A 19445-nucleotide genomic window follows, 5' to 3' on the forward strand; every position below is an offset into this window, starting at 1 on the left:
AGTGAGAGGGATAATAAGTACACAATTGAATTTCATGTGAACAAATTCAAGAAATCTTATCAAGGTGAATCAAGGCGTCACCTGTATGGCTGCCATTTATAGCGCACAGCGGTGGCCTCCCAGGGAGCTCTGGGGGGGGGGGGTGTGTCGGGGGATGGGGGGTGTACAGCAGTGTTCACAGCCACTGGCCTGCTTTCGGCTCCTCCGAGACACAGATTGTTCTGCTGACAGTGGGGACGGTACCCAAGGTACATGCCAGGTAGCCCCTTCCTGCCAGCTGTCGCCCAAAGGACAGTGTGCAGGTGAGGTTTTGAAACAGCTGGGATGTTTTCCCATCGGCTGCGAATTTCTGCCGCCACTGGTGGCATCCCTGGGGCGAGTGGTGGTTGGTTCAGCGTCCGCAGCAGAAAATGCTCACAGCGATCCTTCCGCTCCCTGAGTTCCGCCTGGGGGGGCGGCAAAGGCAGGCAGCGGCCAACTTCTGGTGGGCTGGTGAATGTGGCGTGCCCGTCTCGGGGTGCAGGCAAGAATGGGGTGCTGTCTGGAGGTTAAAGCACAGCCGCCCACAGACTGAGAGCATTCTGGTGGGGAACGGACCTTTCTTGAGTGTGCAAAATGCGATCTGAGCACGTTGGTGTTTTGTTGGTTTGATAAACTGAATTGGGCAGGTTCTTGACATCAAGGAAGCTACTTGCTGGACTACAGTTAAGTCCATAGGGTGTAGGTCACTGGTACTGAGTGAACGGTAACTTGGCAGGTGAAATTTACGGGGCTTGACTTATCCCCTAGAGAGGCCCCTGACACTGGTCACATAGAACGTTCTTCAAGGCTGGCATCTGGCCCCTGACCCGTGTCTATGTGGTGCTGCACTGCGGCTGGGAATGAAAATGCGCTCCAATTTATCACCTGCTCAACACACACAGGGGCTGTGGAGCAAGGCCACCGACAGCCCTCCAAAGAGACCCTTCAGTTCAGTGGGTTCCAGCCTGGCTGAGCATCAGAATCTCCGGGGCAGGCTGCTGAACCCCACTCGAGCCCTGATTTGCTCTAGGATGGAGCCCAGGAATCTGCGTTTCTAGTTTCCCAGAGTCCAGAAAGGGGCAGTCACAACTCAGGTTGCTCAAACTGAGCACGAGCCTGCTCTGAACAGTGGCCCTTGTGTCCTGGAAGTTGGCCCCTGGGAGTTCCCTCCAGACCCCTGGCTGGCCAGCAGCACGGGGCCCCGGGAAGTGCCGCTCAGAGCTCCGGGAGCACCGACCCTGGTCGCGGCGGCCCCGCCTGTTGTCCACTGGGCGTCTGGCCTTCCATTTCAAAAGAGAGCTCTGTGCATCCCAGTGGGTTAGCGCGAGTCTGTGTGGATTCATTTCTGGACACTCGGCAGGGATGCTCCATGAGGCAGCGGCTTCGGGGAATGACTGCGCTGTGCTTTGGAGGAAGGGGCTGGGGCTCACCTGTGACCATGGCGACAGCTGCAAACCCAGCAGAGGCCTGGGCAGCCGCACCTGAGCCCAGCCCCCAGGTGGGAGGAGCAGGTTGGCATCACCTGTTTCGGCCGGGCCGACAGAGTGAGGAGCTGCCTGGCACTTAATGCCCAGCCTTCCCAGGTGACCGGAGGAGTCAGGGTGCGCTTTCTGCACATCAGTAATGCAGGCTCCGCCCTCGAGTCCTGGGAAGTCCCCAGGGGGGCCCTCCCTCCTCTCAGATGGAGTTTCAGAAAAAAACCAAACAACCTCACAAACAAAAACAAGTATTCTCATAGCCTCACACTTATTTTTAATGGCTATGACTCAATGACTGACATGAAAATATGGGCTTTCAAAACCTTCGCCAATGACAGCAAAATCACAGGTAATGTAAGTATGTATTTTCCAGCAGTTTTGATTTAATGAAGTTGCTAGAAAACAGAGTCCTTCTTTCAACATTCCTGTGAGCTGCTTTAACATTCATCCTTTAATACAGTTATTAGGGGCAATGACACAATGCTGACATCAAGTTCTCTCTGGGGAGCAAATTATTTTCCTCTGTAGGACTTGAAACTCTTAAAATCCAATTTGCTGTAAAAGCTTCCAGAAAAAAAAAAAAGAAAATCAATACAACTTTTGCAGACCAAACTAGTTTTTGTGTGGCAACAGTTTCATAGCCTTCAGGAGTTTTGAATTTTGGACTCTCTGGTTTCTACAACATCTAAATGGGAATCATCCTGACATTTAAACACCCTCTCCTTTTTCAGTAACAGGGAGACCTGCCTACAATGGGGCTTGCATTCCAGGTGGTTTGGCCAACGTGCTCCCTTGGGGTGAGCCCCCAGAATTTCTTATCACAGAATAATTCCAAGCCAAACAGATGTCAAATGCACCTGGATTTGTGGCCAAGTCACACTCGTTAGGATGGCTATTACCAAACACACACACACATACACACACGGCAAATAGCGTGTCGGTGAGGCTGTGGAGAAATGGGAACTCTTGTGCACTATTGCTGTGGGCTCATAAAATAGTGCAGCTGTTATGGAAAACAGCCTGGTGGTTCCTCAAACAATGAAAAACAGAATTAGCACGAACCACCCTCTGGAGTCCCCCACCCTGTTAAGACCGTGTCCGTCTGAGGAATGACTCAGAGATCTCAGGAATACGAGCAGAAAAGCAAAATAATATAGCGTTGCAGCTGGGAAAACAGGTATGAGGACCCTCCACCAACCCCGGGCACAGGCAGGTGTGGACACCGCGTTGTGCGGTACAGGAAATCGTAACCGCTGCGCAAGCCAGGCCCGAAAACGGGACTGAAGACTTGACCAAAAGCGGGAAGCAGCTGGCAGGCACGCTGCTAACGCCACAATACCAGTCCCACACTGAGGGAAAAGACCGGAATGCAATGTACCCTTTGAAGCCTGCTCCGCTTTGCGTAACTTCAAATCTATATCAACAGGACGTTTAAGTGACAGGAACAGTCTGAACTTTTACACTGTACTCCGATGCCAGAAAGCCTACCCGAATGTCACCATGTGCTAATTCATATCTCCGTTTACCGACCCGCTTTACGTTTGGGTGTCGGGCTGCTTTCTCACACCGCGCCCTCTGCACGCAGCCGGCTCAGTCAAAGCTCTGTTGGGAAAAGGCTCGGAGTGTCCTCCTCTGAGGGGTGCTCTCCCTTCTCTCCCCGGTCATCTGTCTCCGGGTCAGTCTCTTAATCCGCGGTTAAGGGGTCTGTGGGTTCAGGAACCCCTCACAGGCAGGGAGAACAAGGAGTGGGCACCCTGCAGGTTCCCACCTATACCACACACACACATGTGCGTGTGCACACACATATGCATACACACACATGTATGCACATCACCTTCAGCCACACCATACATGTACATGCACACACATAAATGCACGTGCGCAATGCACTCACACAGTCACATACATGCACACACGCATGCACACATACTGCATTGCTGTACACCCTACCCCCCACGCCTTTCCTGGGCCAGGCTGGCACTGGGCTCTAAGCCACATGGCTTTGGCCCTGCCTCTGCCGCTCTGTCAATCCCAGACAGCTTCCGGCAACTGGCAAACTCACCAAAAGGAGGAAACAGATCAGACCCGTTTGCAAGAGAGAACTTTCTGGGTGTGGAGATTCCTGGCCACATCCTGGAGTTGCATTAACCAGGGCAGGGGTGGGGATTTATCTGGGGCAGGCACGGCTCTGTGCATTCTGGCTGATGTCACAGGCCTTGGTGCCGGCTGGCTGGGGTGCGTGCTGAGGCCGCCCGCGTGGACCGGGCCTGAACTCGGCTTTCCCCCTCCAGCCTGTGAGGCTGCACGCGGACACCTACCTGCCATGCGATCAGGTCCTTGAGCTTCTCGATCTTTTCGAGGGCCTCTGGGTGCTCCTGCAGGTACCGCTCCGTGAAGAAGGCCTGGGGGAGACAGAAAGAGCTGTTCCATATACCTGCTCACCCAGCACGTGTTTCTGCACACCTACTGTGCACCGGGCCCCAGGGATAGAGCCGTGGCTAAAACAGACCCACAGCCCTGCCGCCAGGGAGCTCACTCCCCTGGCTGGACCCTCCAGGCACCCAGCGCAACAGACCCGGTAAGGTCAATCAGTGGAGGGATCAGGCAGCCAGGAGGGGCGTTTGGAGTGGCCCCCCCCAGGCCTGGGAGCCTGGCAAAGCTGCAGCTGACCTGGATGGCTCAGTCTGCTGGGTGGCAGTTCCCCAGAGGCTCACACGCCTGTCACCCCCACCTTGTGCCCTGCCCAGGTCTACCCTACACCTAAAGGCTGCTCCAATAGAGTGTCACCTCTTTGCCCAGCAGAATTAACCATCCTTGCTGCCCGCCCTCGGGCAGTGACCCTCTGCCCTCTGTTTGTACTTGTCAAGACCAGGGCTCAGCAGACCTGTCCAGACGAGGCCCTTAGCTCTGCTCCTGTATCATCAGCACAGCCACACAGGGCAGTAACAAGTGTGTGTGGCCACATTCCAAACTGGATTTAAAGAGCCGGCAGCGCACTGCAGTGCAGTCACCTGGTCCAGGACACACCCTGTCCTTCAACTCTGCCCTTTCCCATCCAGCTCCTTCCCAGGGCGACCTGCTGGCCCTTCCACCCCACCAACCCCAATAAACCTGTATCTGTGGTCTCAATGACCCCAGGTCTTTTTTTTTTTTTTTTCAGATTTAATGTGTTTTATTGATTAAATTATTACATTTGTGCCAATTTCCCTTCCCTCTGCTCCCCTCCACCCGGTGGCCCCCCTCCCTCCAGTTGTCCCCCCCTTTTAGATTATGTCCATTAGTTGTGCATACAGTTCCTCCCAACCTCTCTCCGTCTATTCCATTCCCTCCTACCTTGATCCCCAATTCCTATATCATCTCCCTCCCTTTCCCCATTCCCCCTCCCTGTTGACCTCCCCCCAATATGCTTCCCGTACCCACAGTTCCTCTTCCACTCTCGTTGCCTATTTAGTTTGCCTTTGTTTCATCTCCCTAGCTTCTGTTTTTTTTTAAACCAGTCCCTTTAACATCTCATATAACAGTGGTTTGGATCTAATGAACTCTTTCAGTTTTATTTTGTCCTGGAAACACTTTCTCTGTCCTTCTATTCTGAAAGACAATTTCGCTGGATAGAGTATTCGTGGTTGTAGGTTTTGGATTTTCATTACTTTGAATATTTCTTGCCAGTCTCTTCTTGCCTGTAGGGTTTCCCTTGAGAAGTCAGCTGATAGTCTAATTGGGACCCCTTTGTACATAATTCTTTTCTTCTCTCTTGCTGCTTTTAAGATTCTCTCTTTATCTTTAATTTTTGACATTTTGATTATAATGTGTCTTGGAGTGGTTCTCCCTGGGTCCAGTCTCTTGGGAACTCTCCTTGCTTCCTGGACCTGCAGGTCTATTCCCTTCCCCAAGTCTGGGAAGTTCTCCTTTATTATATTTTCACTCAGTTTTTCAAGTTCTAGTTCATCTTCCTCATTCTCTGGCAAACCAATGATTCTTATGTTGGGCCTTTTATAGCTGTCCCAGAGGTTTCTGATCCTTTCATTGTTGCTTCCCATTTCCTCTCGCTGCATTGGTTGACTGCTTGTTCCTTCTCCATATTCCAGTTTGTTTAAATGAACTCTGGATTTTATTTCCTTTCCTTCTGTCTCGTATACGGTTTTGTTCCTTTCGTTATGAAAGTTTTTCGCTTCTTTCATATCTTTTTCCTGCTCTTTTGTGAATTCTGTAAGCCACCTGATAACAATGGCCCAGAACTGAGCCTCTGACAGGTTTCTTATCTGTTCATCTGTCAGGTTCTCTATCTGCTGCCTGGTGAGCTGTGTCACCGGGATTTCTATAGTTGTCTGCCTCATTTTGACAGATGCGTTTTGTTTTCTTGGGCTGGCTGTCGGGGGCAGTGCCTGTGTACGCGTCACAAATTAGCGACCGGCGCCTGCCTGTCCGCGACCTATTTCGCAGCCCTGTGGTGCTTTCTTTGGGGGCGGGGGTCCAAGATGGATTCACACAGTTATTCAGCCAGGAGACCGGGATCCGTCCTCCCGCCCCCCTGGGCCTCACTGTTCAAGGCGATGCGGCGGCCGCTCTCCCCAGCGCCGGAGTCGCGCACTGCCAGGGGCTTGGCCGCCGGGATTCCTCGCCGGGGTCGCGCACCGCCAGGGGCTTGCGCAGCCGGGATTCCTCGCCGCGGCTCCGGGTGCGACCGCAGACAGCACTGTCCTCTTTAACTCTTACCTGCCCAAATGGCACCGCTGGTTTATAACTTCATATGTTGGACTTCCGTGTAGTTTTATTTTCTGGAATTTCTAGTTATCCTTTGTTTTGAAGTAGTTGTATTCCTCTATAGTTGTAGAGGGAGACCTAGCGTGTCCGTCTAAGCCTCCATCTTGGCCGGAAGTCTCCTCAATGACCCCAGGTCTTTAAAGCCACTGAGGGTCCCTCTTCAGAGCGAACCTGGTAGCAATGCCCAGGCCAGGCATGCCGGTGGCAGGCCCTTGACTGTCTGCAGCATGTAGGGGCTGCCCTGGCTCAGCGCAGCTGAGGTTGCTCGATGAGACCGGGGCAGTTTCTGGGCGTGGAGATGGGGTTGGAGATAGTCTGGCTCAGGACTGGGCCGTAAAGAAGAGCTGGGGAGTCACCTACCTTTTCGTAGTTTGCAAAGCCGCCCATGACGGCGGGGTCCACGATGCCGTTGAGCAGCATGGAGAGGGGGTTGATGGGCAGGCCGGGATCGTCCAGGTGCTGCTGCACCATGCTATCCAGCTTGTCGTTGGTCAGCTGCATGGTCTCGATGGCGTTCTCCAGGGGGCTGATCTCCACCTGCCGGGAAGGGGGAGGCGCGTGACGTCAGGCCAGCTGCTTCCGCGCCCATTGTGGGGTCCCCGGCTGAAGCTCCAGCTCACGGGGCCTCTCCAGAGGGGGAACACTTCCGAGGGAGGACAGGCTTCCTACTCCCCACGTACCTTCCTTCCCTGTGGATATTGGGGCACTGTCCCTGACAGCCCAAACGAGGGCAGGCGGCATTTCAGTATCATCGTGCGAGCGTGTGTGTGCATGCATGTGCAGGCACTCATGTGCACGAAAATGTGTGCATGCACGCTGCATGCACATGGATGTGTGCGTGTGCCAGCGCACACATGCGGGAATGTATGCACGTGGATGTGCATGCATGTGTGTGTATGCATGCACACGCACAATGTTCATTGGTGTGCATGTGCCTGCATATGTGCACATGTGTACACAGGTGGTCACCACAAGAAAACACAGCCTGAGTGGTGCTTGAACACATTCTATCTGCTTCACAAATGAGGCTTTTGAGCCATGGCCTTGCCTGCTGCTTGTTTTAAAGAGGGTAAAGATTTTAGGGCATTTTTAAACAATCTGTCCTGCAGGCAGGCCTGGGCACTTTGCCGGCCCCCCCCATACCTATTTGGTCAGGAAGGGAGAGGGGCCCTGCCATGGTATCCACATAAGGCCACAGGCCCTCCTATGAGGGACAAGCTCCCTTCTGCGGGACAGGGAGGCAGACTGCCACTGCTCTGGCTGGAGCTCACAGGCCCCGCCTGCAGCCTGCGGATGCTCAGCGAGCCGCCCTGTGTGCCCCACAGCTTCCCTCCCCTGCTCTCCCGCGCCTCCACCCCACTTGCCGCTGGAAAAAAGAGTTTCCTGCTGTCAAACCAATAGCGGTGGCTATTGCGCCCACCGGTGTCCCATGGCAGGCTGTTCCAGGCACCACACAGGAGGGGAGGGGACAGGGTACCACTGAGGCTTTGTGTCATGCCACATGGGGATTACACACGTGGCCCTTGCAGTCTGTTAATGGCAGAACCACATCCTCGAAGAAGGTCAGCTCCCTTCCCCACTGCCCGCCGCTAAGCTCCTTCCTTGGCATCCTGGCCAGCTCCCCGAATCCCCGATTACAAGGGGCTTATGGGAAGAGGCTCATTAAGAGGCTTAGCGCCCGTGGCTGTGAAGGGCCTCCTCTTTTGCTGTGTCTCACGCATGAGCACCTCCGGCTCCCATGGGGCCAGCGAGGCCTGCTTCTGCCACTCACCTCCTGAGTGTCCCTTCATCAAGACCTGCGTGGGAGCTACAGGTGCAGAGCGGGAGCACCCAGATCAGAAAGCGGGGGCAGGCAGAGCCCTGGGGCTTCAGGTCACCTGGGATGGGGGCAGGGGCTGGTGGTGGTGGTGAGCAGCACACACTCTGGGACAGCCCAGGGCTCAGGCTGTAAGGATGAGGGAGCCGAGAGAAGACCAGGTTGGGAAGACAGGTTCCCATGTGTTCTAGAACCAAATCAGGCGTTTCTAAGGGGCTGCACTGTAAGCTAGACGGTAGGCCACACCCTCGGGACAAGACACTGCTTGATGACAGCAGGCATGGAGACACACTAATAAGATGGCCATCTTCCCTCAGATGGTCATCCTGGCAATGAGCGCACCTGATGCTGCCGTGGGACCCATGAGCACCTGCTGCCCGACCCGGCTCACGGGCATGAGACTGTCCCACAGTTCACGGGAGACCGAGCAGGGCCTGGCTAACGAGATGCGAGCCATGATTTCTTTAAGAAGCGCCGGGGCGGGGTATCTTAAGCTATTTTTACTTGAAATGAACCCTATTAATCATGTTGTCTGTCATGTAAATGGCAATGAAACCAGGGGGAAGGAAGGTCTGAAAAACTGTATGCAAATCGGACCTCTTCTGAAACCTTTCATCTGGTTAACCTGAAGGAACTGTCCGAACAGCTGGCCGAGGGCGGGCAGGCTTCCAACATTTTGCGAGAAGGAGTGACACTCCATCTGGTCTCTCCCTGCTGGCCCGGCAGTGCGCACAGAGCGCCGCACGGTGCTGTTCCAGGGCAAGGAGACCCGAGGCTCCGAGTGGCACGTGGAGATCCGGGGCCCAGCCTCTCGGAGCTGGGCTCTGCCGTGTGCACTTGGCCATAGTGACCACACGGCACTCGTGGAGCGGAGGGTGTGCGGGAGGCAGGAGAGGAGAGAGGGTCACGGACAGCTCCTTACCATGAAAACAGATTTGACCTCGAACCACCTTAGGATTCCAGGCAGCTTGTACGCGGTTGTGTATATGGTTCTCTCGATCCACATGTTCTGCAAAGGGAATGACGCGCATGTCAGAAGGTGTCAGCGGGCAGGCGGCTCTGCCCTCCCAGAGTTACGACCCTCTGCGAGGCCTGCCCTCCAGAGCAGCGCTCCTCTGGGACAAATGACACGCGCTGTTCTGTGTGCCGGGAATGACAGGTCTCCGCTGAACTGACACCTCGCCAGCTGCGCTCTGCTGGATCGTCACACCGGGCACGCAAGTGTCCCTGGCTTCCCTGGCTTCCCTGGCCAATGGTGCCCACCTCCCTGCTATTTGGCACAGAAAAGATAACCGGAGAGTTGGGGAGAATGAGACACATCCAAACGAGGGGGCTCCCTCTGAGCAAATAGATTTTGGAAAGGTGGCTGCGGTGAGTCTGGTGTTAGCCTTACTAGTGGGCAAGAGAAACTCAAAGGCACAAATCCATGGAGGAAGACTGGGCTCACCTAAAGCAACGCTTTACATACTAAGAGAATTAAACTTTAGCTGTAAACGCTATATGTTTACATTATAAAATAAGGTATGGACATAAAAGTGAGAAAAATCCCCCACTATTCAGACATGGCCACAAACATCTTACTATCTATAATTCAAAGTCTTACTAAGCATTAGAAAGTGTGTATATTTTTAATAAAAATATCACTTTGTAATCGGTATTTCTTGTAACACGGTGCATTATATATTGCAGGAAATTGTTTCGAGCCAGTAGATATGACCTGACACATCTCTGTAAGGCTGCACAGGGCTCCGTGGCAGGAGAGACCCTTTGTCTTGTCCACCTCCCACGCTGTTCAGCTCCCTGTGACAGGGGCCCACTGAGCTGCTGAGCCTGTCAGCAGTGGTCCTGATACAGATTCGGGGCACAATGGGATGCCCGCAAGTCCAGAAAGCTGCGCTGACTCCCAAACCTCTCAGATTGCAGAGGGGGAGCGGGGAAGGAGGCTGAAGCATGTGGAACACAGGACACAGACTCAGGCCTCCTGTCCCCGGGGCCAGTGCTCCTTGTGCCCAGGAGGTAGCTCGGTGGGCACTCAGAACCCCAGACCACATGCCCTGGCAGGGCCTCTAGGCTGCACCGCGGGCTTAGGGCCAGCTCCAGCTAACCTGGGCCCTGTCTCTCACTCCTCCTCCTTGCTGCCCCCAGGATCCCAGACCTGCTCTGCTGGTGGGGAGGTTGCCATGGCTGAGCTGCCCCGCCCAGGAGCAAGCTCCCTGCTGCCACCCAGCCAGGCTTCCCATTGCTGCAAGCGTCCCCTGCTTCTCTGTGAGCCTGAGGCTCTGTCAGGCACCCAAAGGACCAAATCCTGTGGCTTCCAGAAGCCTTGCCTGTGTGCTGAGACCTGACAAGGCCATCAGGGGGTTTCCGGGCCGTTTAGGGAACCCACAGCCTTGGAGGCCCATGCCTCAAACGCCGTGAGTCCGGGGTATCCTCAGCACGGCCCCTGCGGCTGCTTCGCTTGACCTCCCGCTCTCTGTTCTCTGCAGCGTAGGAATTTACAGAGCGAGCTTCCAGATGGAGGCAGAGGAAGCGCACTCGAGAACTGCCTGTCAACCCGCAGTTGGGGACACGGCAGGAATAGCGGCACTCGTGCCGGAGCGACCGCGACAGACGGGCTGCTCAGAGAGCCACGGCCCTCTGTGCGCGGTGTGGGTGTGCCCAGCGCCCGTGTGGTGCTCGTCCCCTGACTGCCTGTCCCCTGCAGAAAGCCACGTAAAGTGCCCGGCGCCTCCATGTGCCATTTTGTCACAGAGGCACTGGCCCCTGTGCCAGGACCTGGGGCCCAGATGAAGACCAACTCAGGGACACCAGGAGGGAAGCCGCACCTGTCCCCTGTTACAATATCCTAGGCCTTAGCGACGTCATTTGCGGAACAGTCATTTTTCTCACTAAAGTAGAAGAGGCACTACGTTAGGACGTTGCACTTGGTGTGCAGAGTCACTGAACACTGCGTTTCCCCACGGGCAGTTTTGTTGGGGGGTACTGTGAGCTTTGGGGGTGGCTGGGTTGTTTTTTTTTTTTTTACCGCAAATTCATTGTCTGGGTTTTTCTCTCCCTTGCGGATCGGCCGAGAATATTCAAACCGCTGGACCTCGTTCACCCTGTAAAAACTGGGCAGAGACAGAGACGTCGTTAGGCATTTAACCCGAAACGCAGCCGACTCCCTTCCAGAGGCGAGGTCTGGCCTCCTGATAGTCACCAGTCCCTTACATCATCCCTGGCCCTGACTGGAGACGCGAGTGTGGCTTTTTCTCCCGAGCTTCGGCACAGGGACGGGGGCAGGTGGAAACACGACCTTGAGTTCCACCTCCCCCCTGCCCCTGAGACGCCGCGGGGAGGTGAGACGCTGAGTGACAGCAAAATGGGCCCAAACAGAGACGGTGCCGCAAAGGAGAGAGGAAGAGGCCGGCGTCCTCCAGGTGTGTGTGTGTGTTATTTAAAACATTTAATAATTTATTGGTTTAATTTAATAATTCAGTAATTAATGTATTAAAATAATTTAGGTAAATGATTTATTATTTAAAAATATTACGTCTCCATTATCCTTAAAGAGGTCTGGCATACTTCACTTTCAGATCCACAGAAGGCAGACCTGAGGCCACCCAGTGGGGCAGGGATGGAAGCAGTGAGCCCTCCCTGCCCGGGGTGGGTGAGGTCCTGTGTGTGCCTGACGCAGGCTGGGGGCGCTGACCCCCCCACCCCCCGTACTGAGATGCCGGCGGGCTCCTCCTGTCAGGGGGAAACACCTGAGCACACACCATGGCTTCCGATTCCCTTCATGTCTCTCTGAGACAAAAACGTTGCAAAGCTTAAAATGCATGGCTGATGGACGCAATTCAGGAGCCTAGTTCATTTACCATTATTGCTGATAAAACATTAAAGAAACGATGGTGAATTCTGTGAAGGACGCAACCCACTCAACGTCAGGCTACAGAATAAGCAGATCCTGAGCATCGATGGGCCATCAAAGAGGTTAATTTCTTTCACCAGAACGTGGATCAAATAGAAAACAAAATTCCTAACGTCAGAGAAACATCTAAAGCCAGGTGCTTCTACAGCACCGCCAAGTCAGGTCCAATCCAGCGGAGAGGCATTAGATCCCACGCAAATTCAGATAGTTGACTCGTGCATTTTAAAATCTGCCTCAGAATCCCATGTTATGTGAAGGGGTTTTTTGTACCCCTACCCCATGCCCCTCCCCCTGCTTCACAGAAGGCAAACACTGGGGCCACCCTAGGCATGGGGCTCAGATCTGCTGGGTGTGGGCTGGGGCTGCTGGCAACTCTCCAGGGAGTCTTGCCCAGGGAGGGAGGTCGTTAGAGCACAGACAGCCCCTCCTCCCTCCTGGGTTTCCCTGGTCTCCGACCTCTGGGAAGGAACAAGCCTGCCCCCTCCCAGCCATGAGTATTCACTCCTCCCTCCACTTCCTTCACAGGGGGCCCTTGACCAACCCTGGTCTGAACTGCCCGGGTCCACTTATACGTGGTCGTTGCTCAGTAACTACCCGGGACTGTCCGCCCAATGGCTGGGAGTCCATGGATGTGGAGGGACGACTGTACGCTCTGGTCTATGCCATTTTATTTAGGGGACTTGAGCAGGGGGGTCCTGGAACCAATCCCCCCAATGCCGAGGGACAACTACGTTTTGGAGGGGTCAAGAGTTATACACTGATTCCCAACAGTGAGGGTTGTCGGTGCCCCCAACCCACGCGTTGTTCAAGCGTTGAGTGGATCTCCTTCCCTACGCCTCACTTCCTTCCGGATGCTGAAAATCATTTACTTCCCTCTTTCTTCTGAGCAAACAGAAAGAGCCTCTGGAAAGCCAAGCGAAGGCTACCATCCATCACTTCCAAGGTCAAACGATAACAAGAGACCTACACACAGCCTCTCACCACCCTCGTGTTGGGTAAGAACCGTGGGTCGCTTACCTTACAATCTGCTCTGAGACAGGCCTGTGAAATTTCGGGGGCAAGTCCAGCTTGGGCTTCACCGTGAAGCACTGGATATCTGAAGGTGATGGGTCAAGGGTCACCGGCGGTGGCATGGACCAGCGAGCGCTGCCCCGAGGACACCCGGCCCCCCACCCCATGCGACTGTGTCCTCGTTGCCTTCAAGGATACACTGGCCGGGGGAGTTTTTAATCTCGTCGCCGGGGGGAGATGTCGTCTTCATTTTCTCGGCATTCGGAAACTGAGTCAATAGCCGAGCCTCGAAGTCTTCCCGGCGTTCATACTCTTTTCCGCGGTAGATGAAAACTTTCCCCTGCAAACAATGACATTCATTAAATAGCACGGCAGGGAAGGCCAGGGCAAGTCCACGCGCGCAGGGCCTGCTGGTCTGCAGTGGACAGAAAAGGCCATTGACTTGAGGTGCAAGGTGTCAGCGTGCCGGTCTCATTAATCAAGACGCAGGACACGAGCCACAGAAGTTAGTACTGCGTCCTTAGCACGGGACAAACATCGCCGAGCCGGGCCCTGTGCTCCAGGCTTAACGGTGACAACCAGTTTGCAAAACCACGGCCCGCAGCCCACCCTCTAGTGGGCGTGAAGTGGTCAGGACGGGGACTCCAGCTGCCAGGACAAATGATAATGGGGTCGCGTACGTGGAGTGGGGCAAGAGCAGGCTGACTGTCGTGAGGATGTGAAGCGCAGGGTTTATTCTGCATTGTTATTTATTAACTATTGTGTAATTTACCATATGAACAACTGTCAGCCTACTTCTACCCCACGCTGTATACGTGTAAATAAGTCCATTTTTTCCTGGTTGGACCTCAATTGCTTTCATCCTGCCGAAGGGAGTTCAGGAAGCCTCCCGTGACAGTGGGGCTCAGAGCTTGAGCATGACCTTCCCAGCAGATGCCTTGGCTTCGGCAGAACCGCAGGGACAGGGGGCCAGACCAAGCGGAGGCTCGGACTTGGCCTCCCTGGGGGTAGGGTTGCAGGTGGGGGTGGGTGGGGCCTGCTCACGGCACATTCAGGGGTGCGCTGTGGACGGCTGTCCCTCAACCCAAGACAAGGTAGAACACACAGAACTCTCCCTCTAACGGCTGGGTTTGTCCACCTCAGGTGACACTGTTGCCACCTCCTTAATTTCCAAGCTGTGGAGGCCCCCTGGGGGCTAGGTGGCCTTGGGGGTGGGTGTTCAGTAGGTCTGCTGTCTTGTTGAGGCTGTCTGTCTGTCCGTCATGAGGCAGGTTCTGATTCCAAGGTGTAACAGGGCTCTGTCCCTTCACGGATTCAACGAGGGGTCTGAGTGTCATCTGAGTCACACCATAGTGGCAGCGGGGAGACAGCGTGATGCCGCTGCTGGCTCCCGAGGCCCATGCTGCCCCCACCCACCCTGCCCTCCTCAGGAGCCCCGAGGACACCTGCAGGAAGGGAAAGGCAGGACGGAAGCGCAGGACCCAAGAATCGGGAGGCCGGGGGCTGGGGCCTTTCCTTACAGGGCTTGGTCATGTGGGCAGATCTGTGTTTCCGTTCAGGGGCCCTGGGCAGATGCCAGAGAGAAGGACAAGACAGGCAACGGACAGAGGCCAGCGTCCCACTGTGGTTTACACTGACCCCCAGAGATTCAGCTCAAAGTCACATTAAAATGTGTCTCATTAATGCATTTCCAAAAGATAAAGAGAGATCGTCTGATATTCAATTTCTCTCTTTCCCTTCTCTCAACTTAGTCCAAGTTCCTGTAAATCATTAAAGAAGGAACAGTTTAAAAATTAAATATTTTACTCACTTTGCGCTTAGGTATGTCTTAAAGTACCTATTAAAGAAGAGAAATGTTCTCTCCCCCTCCCCCCAAAAAAGAGTCAAGCAGAAACTGAAGTAATATGTAATCTTAATCAGAACTATAAATACACAGCATGGGCATCTCTGACGGCCAAATAAAGCCAAACATTTCAGAAATTCAGAAAGATTTAATGTATAACAGGTGCTAGAAAATGAGCATAAATTTATTATGCTTTGCACTAGAAGAAAGACTTAATAAAAATGTATATAAAGGCTTTAATAGAAAACCAGTAGTGAGTTATAGGTGAAAACACTGTTAACATTTTCTAGGAATGTCAATTACTGTGCATTCTGGAGGGGTCCTTTTAAACGTGCAAACAAGGAGAAATGCACATATAGTCAAGATACTCATTCCTTGTAAGGAACATAAATACTAATAGGATTGCAAAGGAATGAGATCAACTGTTAAAGAAAAACGGAGCAGAAGGGACAGCCAGTGGGTCTTCAGCGGTGGCCGCCTCAGCCTGCAGGCAGTGAGCAGACACGTGGCCTACCTGTCATAATCGCTAATGTCATTGTCAGATTGACCCCTGACAGCTGACCTGTGAAGTGGGATAAATGTACTGCGACAGCCCCACAAAATTATCAGGTGTGGCAAGAAAGTCAGTTCAACATTCATCATGTCCGTTAAATTCTTAATTAGTACTTTGCCATTTGTCCTTTGATTGGGGGGGGGGGGCGGCGGTGACCCAGTGTGGTCCCTGGAGCATGCATGATGTGTGCCCTCCCAGCACATCCCTGGCACCAGCTGGCTTGGGGACAGTGCCCACCCCCCTGGGATGTTGAGACACCAGGACAGAGCCGTAGTTAGTGCTCTTAAACCACAGGACTGTACAGAGGACCACACACTGTAACCCAGCACGGCACAGGTCAGCCGTGACTTGGGGTCAACTGGTCCCTCTTTCTTAGACCCACACAGGGCCACCCACACTCAAGAGTTTCCAGCACTGGAACTCCACCTCCGGCTTCTCACATAATGAAAAATACAGGTGTTCATAGCCGCGTTATTCCAAATAGTCCCGCCAACCCACATGTCCACCAGAGGACCAGGGGATCAACAGATGTGGTCTATCTCTGTAGCGGAATATTACGCAGCCACAAAAAGGAATGACGTTCTGTCACCTGGTACCACATGGATGAGCCCTGAGGGCATTAGGCCAAGAGAAAGAAGCCAGATACAGAAGGACGAATACTGAATGATTCCATGTATACACAGGAGGTCCCTAGAGTGGGTACATTCAGAGAGACAGACAGCAGGATGGGGGGGGGCACCAGGGTCAGGAGAGGAGAGAAGGGGCAGTTATTCTGGGGACAGAGTTCTGGTTTGGGGATCTGGAGCGGGATGGTGGGAATGGGTGTACAGCACTGTGACTATACTATTGCCGCTGATCTGTATACTTAAAAACAGTGAAAACACTACATTCTATAGTTTACATGTGTATATTTTACCACAGGTTCAAAAATACACATAAATCTCTGAAGGAGAGTTCTGGTCAGAAAAAATCAGATGGAAAGTTCATGTGCACTCCAATCAAATACGGTCAGCACCATCCAGCTGCCAGAGCTCAGAACGGAGCTAATTAGAATATAAGGAGTCAGACTCTGACCCACGGCTGCTAAGCCCAGATCCTTCCCCAGAACAGGAAGGGGCTCCCCACCCAGGGGGCCAGCATGGCACAGATTAAACAGAACCCAAATTTACCCGAAGGAATGTAGGAAATCCTTGTCCGTAGTAGCCAACGGCGAAATAGTCAGGCTTGGGTCTGATCACTTTGACGATGTTTTCGTAAAACTGAGCTTGTTTTTTCTGAAAGGAAGTTAAGAAAATGTGTTTCAGGGTTGATAGAGTATTGGGGGAACCTGTTCTTCTGGATTTTTCCGGGGGGCCTGGCAATTCCAGGATGGTGGCTGGGGGCACGGAAGCCTGCCTCCGAATTTAACCTCGCCTCCCGGGGTTGCCAGTATTTTCACCCACCTTCCACTGTTCCAACTGGGGAAATCTGACCCAAAATGCCAAATTCAGCAACAGGTGTTTCAATGACCAAGTAGGTGGTCCAGAAAAGGCCTGTCTGTTGATTAAATGGCTGGTCTTCAGATTTTCAAAAATGGTATTAATCAGATACTGGGACACATTAAAGAAGAATTTGCAAGGGCAGGATCCTGCTCTAAAATAATGGTGCACATGGTGACACCATTCGGTCAGCGCCGTGGAGGGATGGCGGGGAGGTGGCGGCCGACGGCTCCCGTGCCTGGGCTGCGATGCCCTCGCCCCCCGAGCCTCTCAGGCCGCCGTGCACACGGGCTCAGCAGCTGTTCACGCAGAGCTCTGGCGTGGACGTCCTCACATTTGGCTCCCAAAGCTCAGCGGGGAATAAAAACGAATGCTCAGGGCTGCCGCCAACCAGCAGATGAATCAAGACCGTCCTGTGCATGATGATGGCCGAGGCCGCAGGACCCTCCCAACGCCGAAAGGGAAACGGGCATCCCAGAGAACACATGGGGACCGCCTGCGCGCATCTACGGCGACAGGAGGAGGACCTACCAGCACCTCGCTGAGCTGCTCGTAGTCGAACACCTCGGTCTCGTACTGCTCGGCCAGCTCCTTGCCCAGCGCGATGGCCTCCTCCCACATCTGCAGGGGGAAGCAAAAGGGGCGAGAGAAGCCCCGACCCGAATCTTGTGTCAAATTGTAAAACAGGAACATGACCCTCCGTAATCAAGCGGTTTGGAAACAGGCTTGCTGGAACGAAAATGCCTCTGAGAACTATGTTGGAGGAGACAGTTACTAGAGGCTCATGTCCTTGGCTTGTGACTGGTCCTCTGCTGAGTAACCTGGTCACCTCCTGGCTCGTCAGGCATGTGGCCTCTGTCCATGGTCCCGACACCTTTCACGGCCATCAGAGCCCATCTGCGTGGTCAGCCGAGGAGCCAGGAAAAGGGTGAGTAGCAACAGCCTGATTTTGCTACTTTCCCAAATCGTCCCATTTAATAAACACTACGCTTCAATGGTCAGAAAGACCAGGATACACTTCGGCGCCACATTAAGGCTTGTAGGACATTTGCTTTGCATGTGCAAGAAACATGAGGTTGCATGGCCCACCATCACATTAAAATGAGGAACTCTCTGGGGTAATCGTCGGCAGCCGTCCGTCTCGAGAGACGATGGTGTAGCTTCTTAAGAGTCTATCTGCACCGCCGAGAATGGCTGTGCAGTCCGACTCGGGAGTGACACGGTATCTGTCTCCTCCCGTGTTGAATCGACATCTTGCGATGACGCTGGAGTGTCCTCTCCAGTGAAGCTGAAGCTACAGAGCCTGGGCAGGGTGATATGGAGGGTCTGCTGTTGCCCATGCAGCAGACCCCCCCTCTCTTCGCAGCTGAAGGGCCCAAGGGAAAGACGGAGTCAATACAGCTTGGCTTCAGGTGCGCCGCAGGAGTTGCCGGTGTTGACTACAACGTCAAACCGCCTTAGGGACTCCGGCTCCGGATTTTCTGTCGGGGTTTACTCCCTTAGCCTTTCCCCTGAAGAGGTATGCCGCAAGGCAGCGGAGGTTTTTTGGAGTCAGAGTTTTCCTTCTCTGATGTGCCCTGACTGGAAGATCGAACCAGCGACACTTAGCTCGCAGGCCGACGCTCAATCCACTGAGCCAAACCAGCCAGGGTAATCTGGGGTAATACACATATTAAAATGCTGGTAAACTTCGGACACCTCTGGAACAATTTGGTGAAACGTATTGTAGGCCTGGATTTCCTTTATTTTCCTTGGGAAAAATAATATAAAGTGGTTCACTTGAGAAGAACACAGAAAATGTGGAGGAACCACCTCTTCCAGGAAGGCTTCCCAGGTGCCATCCACTCTCCTTCTTTGTTCTCCCACAAGGACCCAGGACTCCCCTAGTTCAAATCTTTTGGTGACATATTGAAGTTAGAACGCTCCCTGTCTCTCGTCCTGAGAGATTGTGCGTCCCCAAGGGCACAGACCCAACGGCAGCAGAACCCCTGGGTCTGAGCTCTAGGCCTGCAACACCGTGTCTGGAACAGAACTGAAGGCCGCTGGCTGGGAATCAGGAAAGCACCCCTCTAGCCCCTTCTCGAATCCGCCTCTGTGGCAGACAGGGCGCCCAGGGCGAGCGATTTCAAGCTAACCTTACACCCAGCAACATGCCGCCCGTGTAAGTCCCGCACTGTGGCAGGTGGGTGTCTCTGTCACACCCATTTCACAGATAAGGAAGTTGGGGATTGAGCATGTGAAGTACTTGTCCGAGGGCACACAGTGGAGTAGACTCAGCCCAGCTTGGTTTTTTGCAAAGTTCTTGCTCTTGAGGACCATTTTAGTTTGAGCTGCTATTAAAAAAAAACAAAAAACAAAAAACCCGTAAACTCACAGGGTGGCTTCACCAACACACATTTATTTCTCACAGTTCTGGAGGCTCCAAGTCCAAGGTCAAGGTGCTGGCAGCTTCGGTTAGGGATGAAGGCTCTCCTCCTGACTTGCAGGCAGCAGCTTTCCCACTGTGTGCTTGCAGGGCCTTGAGAGAGATCCCCTTCTTCCTCTTTAATTAGGGCCAAATCCCATTGGGGGCCC

The 19445-nt window shown here is 53.6% G+C and overlaps 1 protein-coding gene across 1 annotated transcript in view; it reads right to left on the reverse strand.

Annotated features, from left to right (window-relative positions):
- DOCK1 (dedicator of cytokinesis 1) overlaps positions 1-19445 on the reverse strand; it is a 385242-nt gene that overhangs the window by 14324 nt on the left and 351473 nt on the right. Inside the window, exons 39-46 of the mRNA XM_090278686.1 lie at positions 17403-17492; positions 16563-16667; positions 13196-13337; positions 13004-13082; positions 11102-11186; positions 8999-9085; positions 6621-6797; positions 3818-3901 (exon numbers count right to left, since the gene is read on the reverse strand). Coding sequence (XP_090134812.1) covers positions 3818-3901; positions 6621-6797; positions 8999-9085; positions 11102-11186; positions 13004-13082; positions 13196-13337; positions 16563-16667; positions 17403-17492 — 849 coding nt within the window. The remainder of the gene's footprint in view (positions 1-3817; positions 3902-6620; positions 6798-8998; positions 9086-11101; positions 11187-13003; positions 13083-13195; positions 13338-16562; positions 16668-17402; positions 17493-19445) is intronic.

The sequence above is a fragment of the Furipterus horrens genome, unplaced genomic scaffold (genome assembly GCF_987537825.1).
Source record: "Furipterus horrens unplaced genomic scaffold, mFurHor1.1.pri manual_scaffold_5, whole genome shotgun sequence".
Taxonomy (NCBI): domain Eukaryota; kingdom Metazoa; phylum Chordata; class Mammalia; order Chiroptera; family Furipteridae; genus Furipterus; species Furipterus horrens.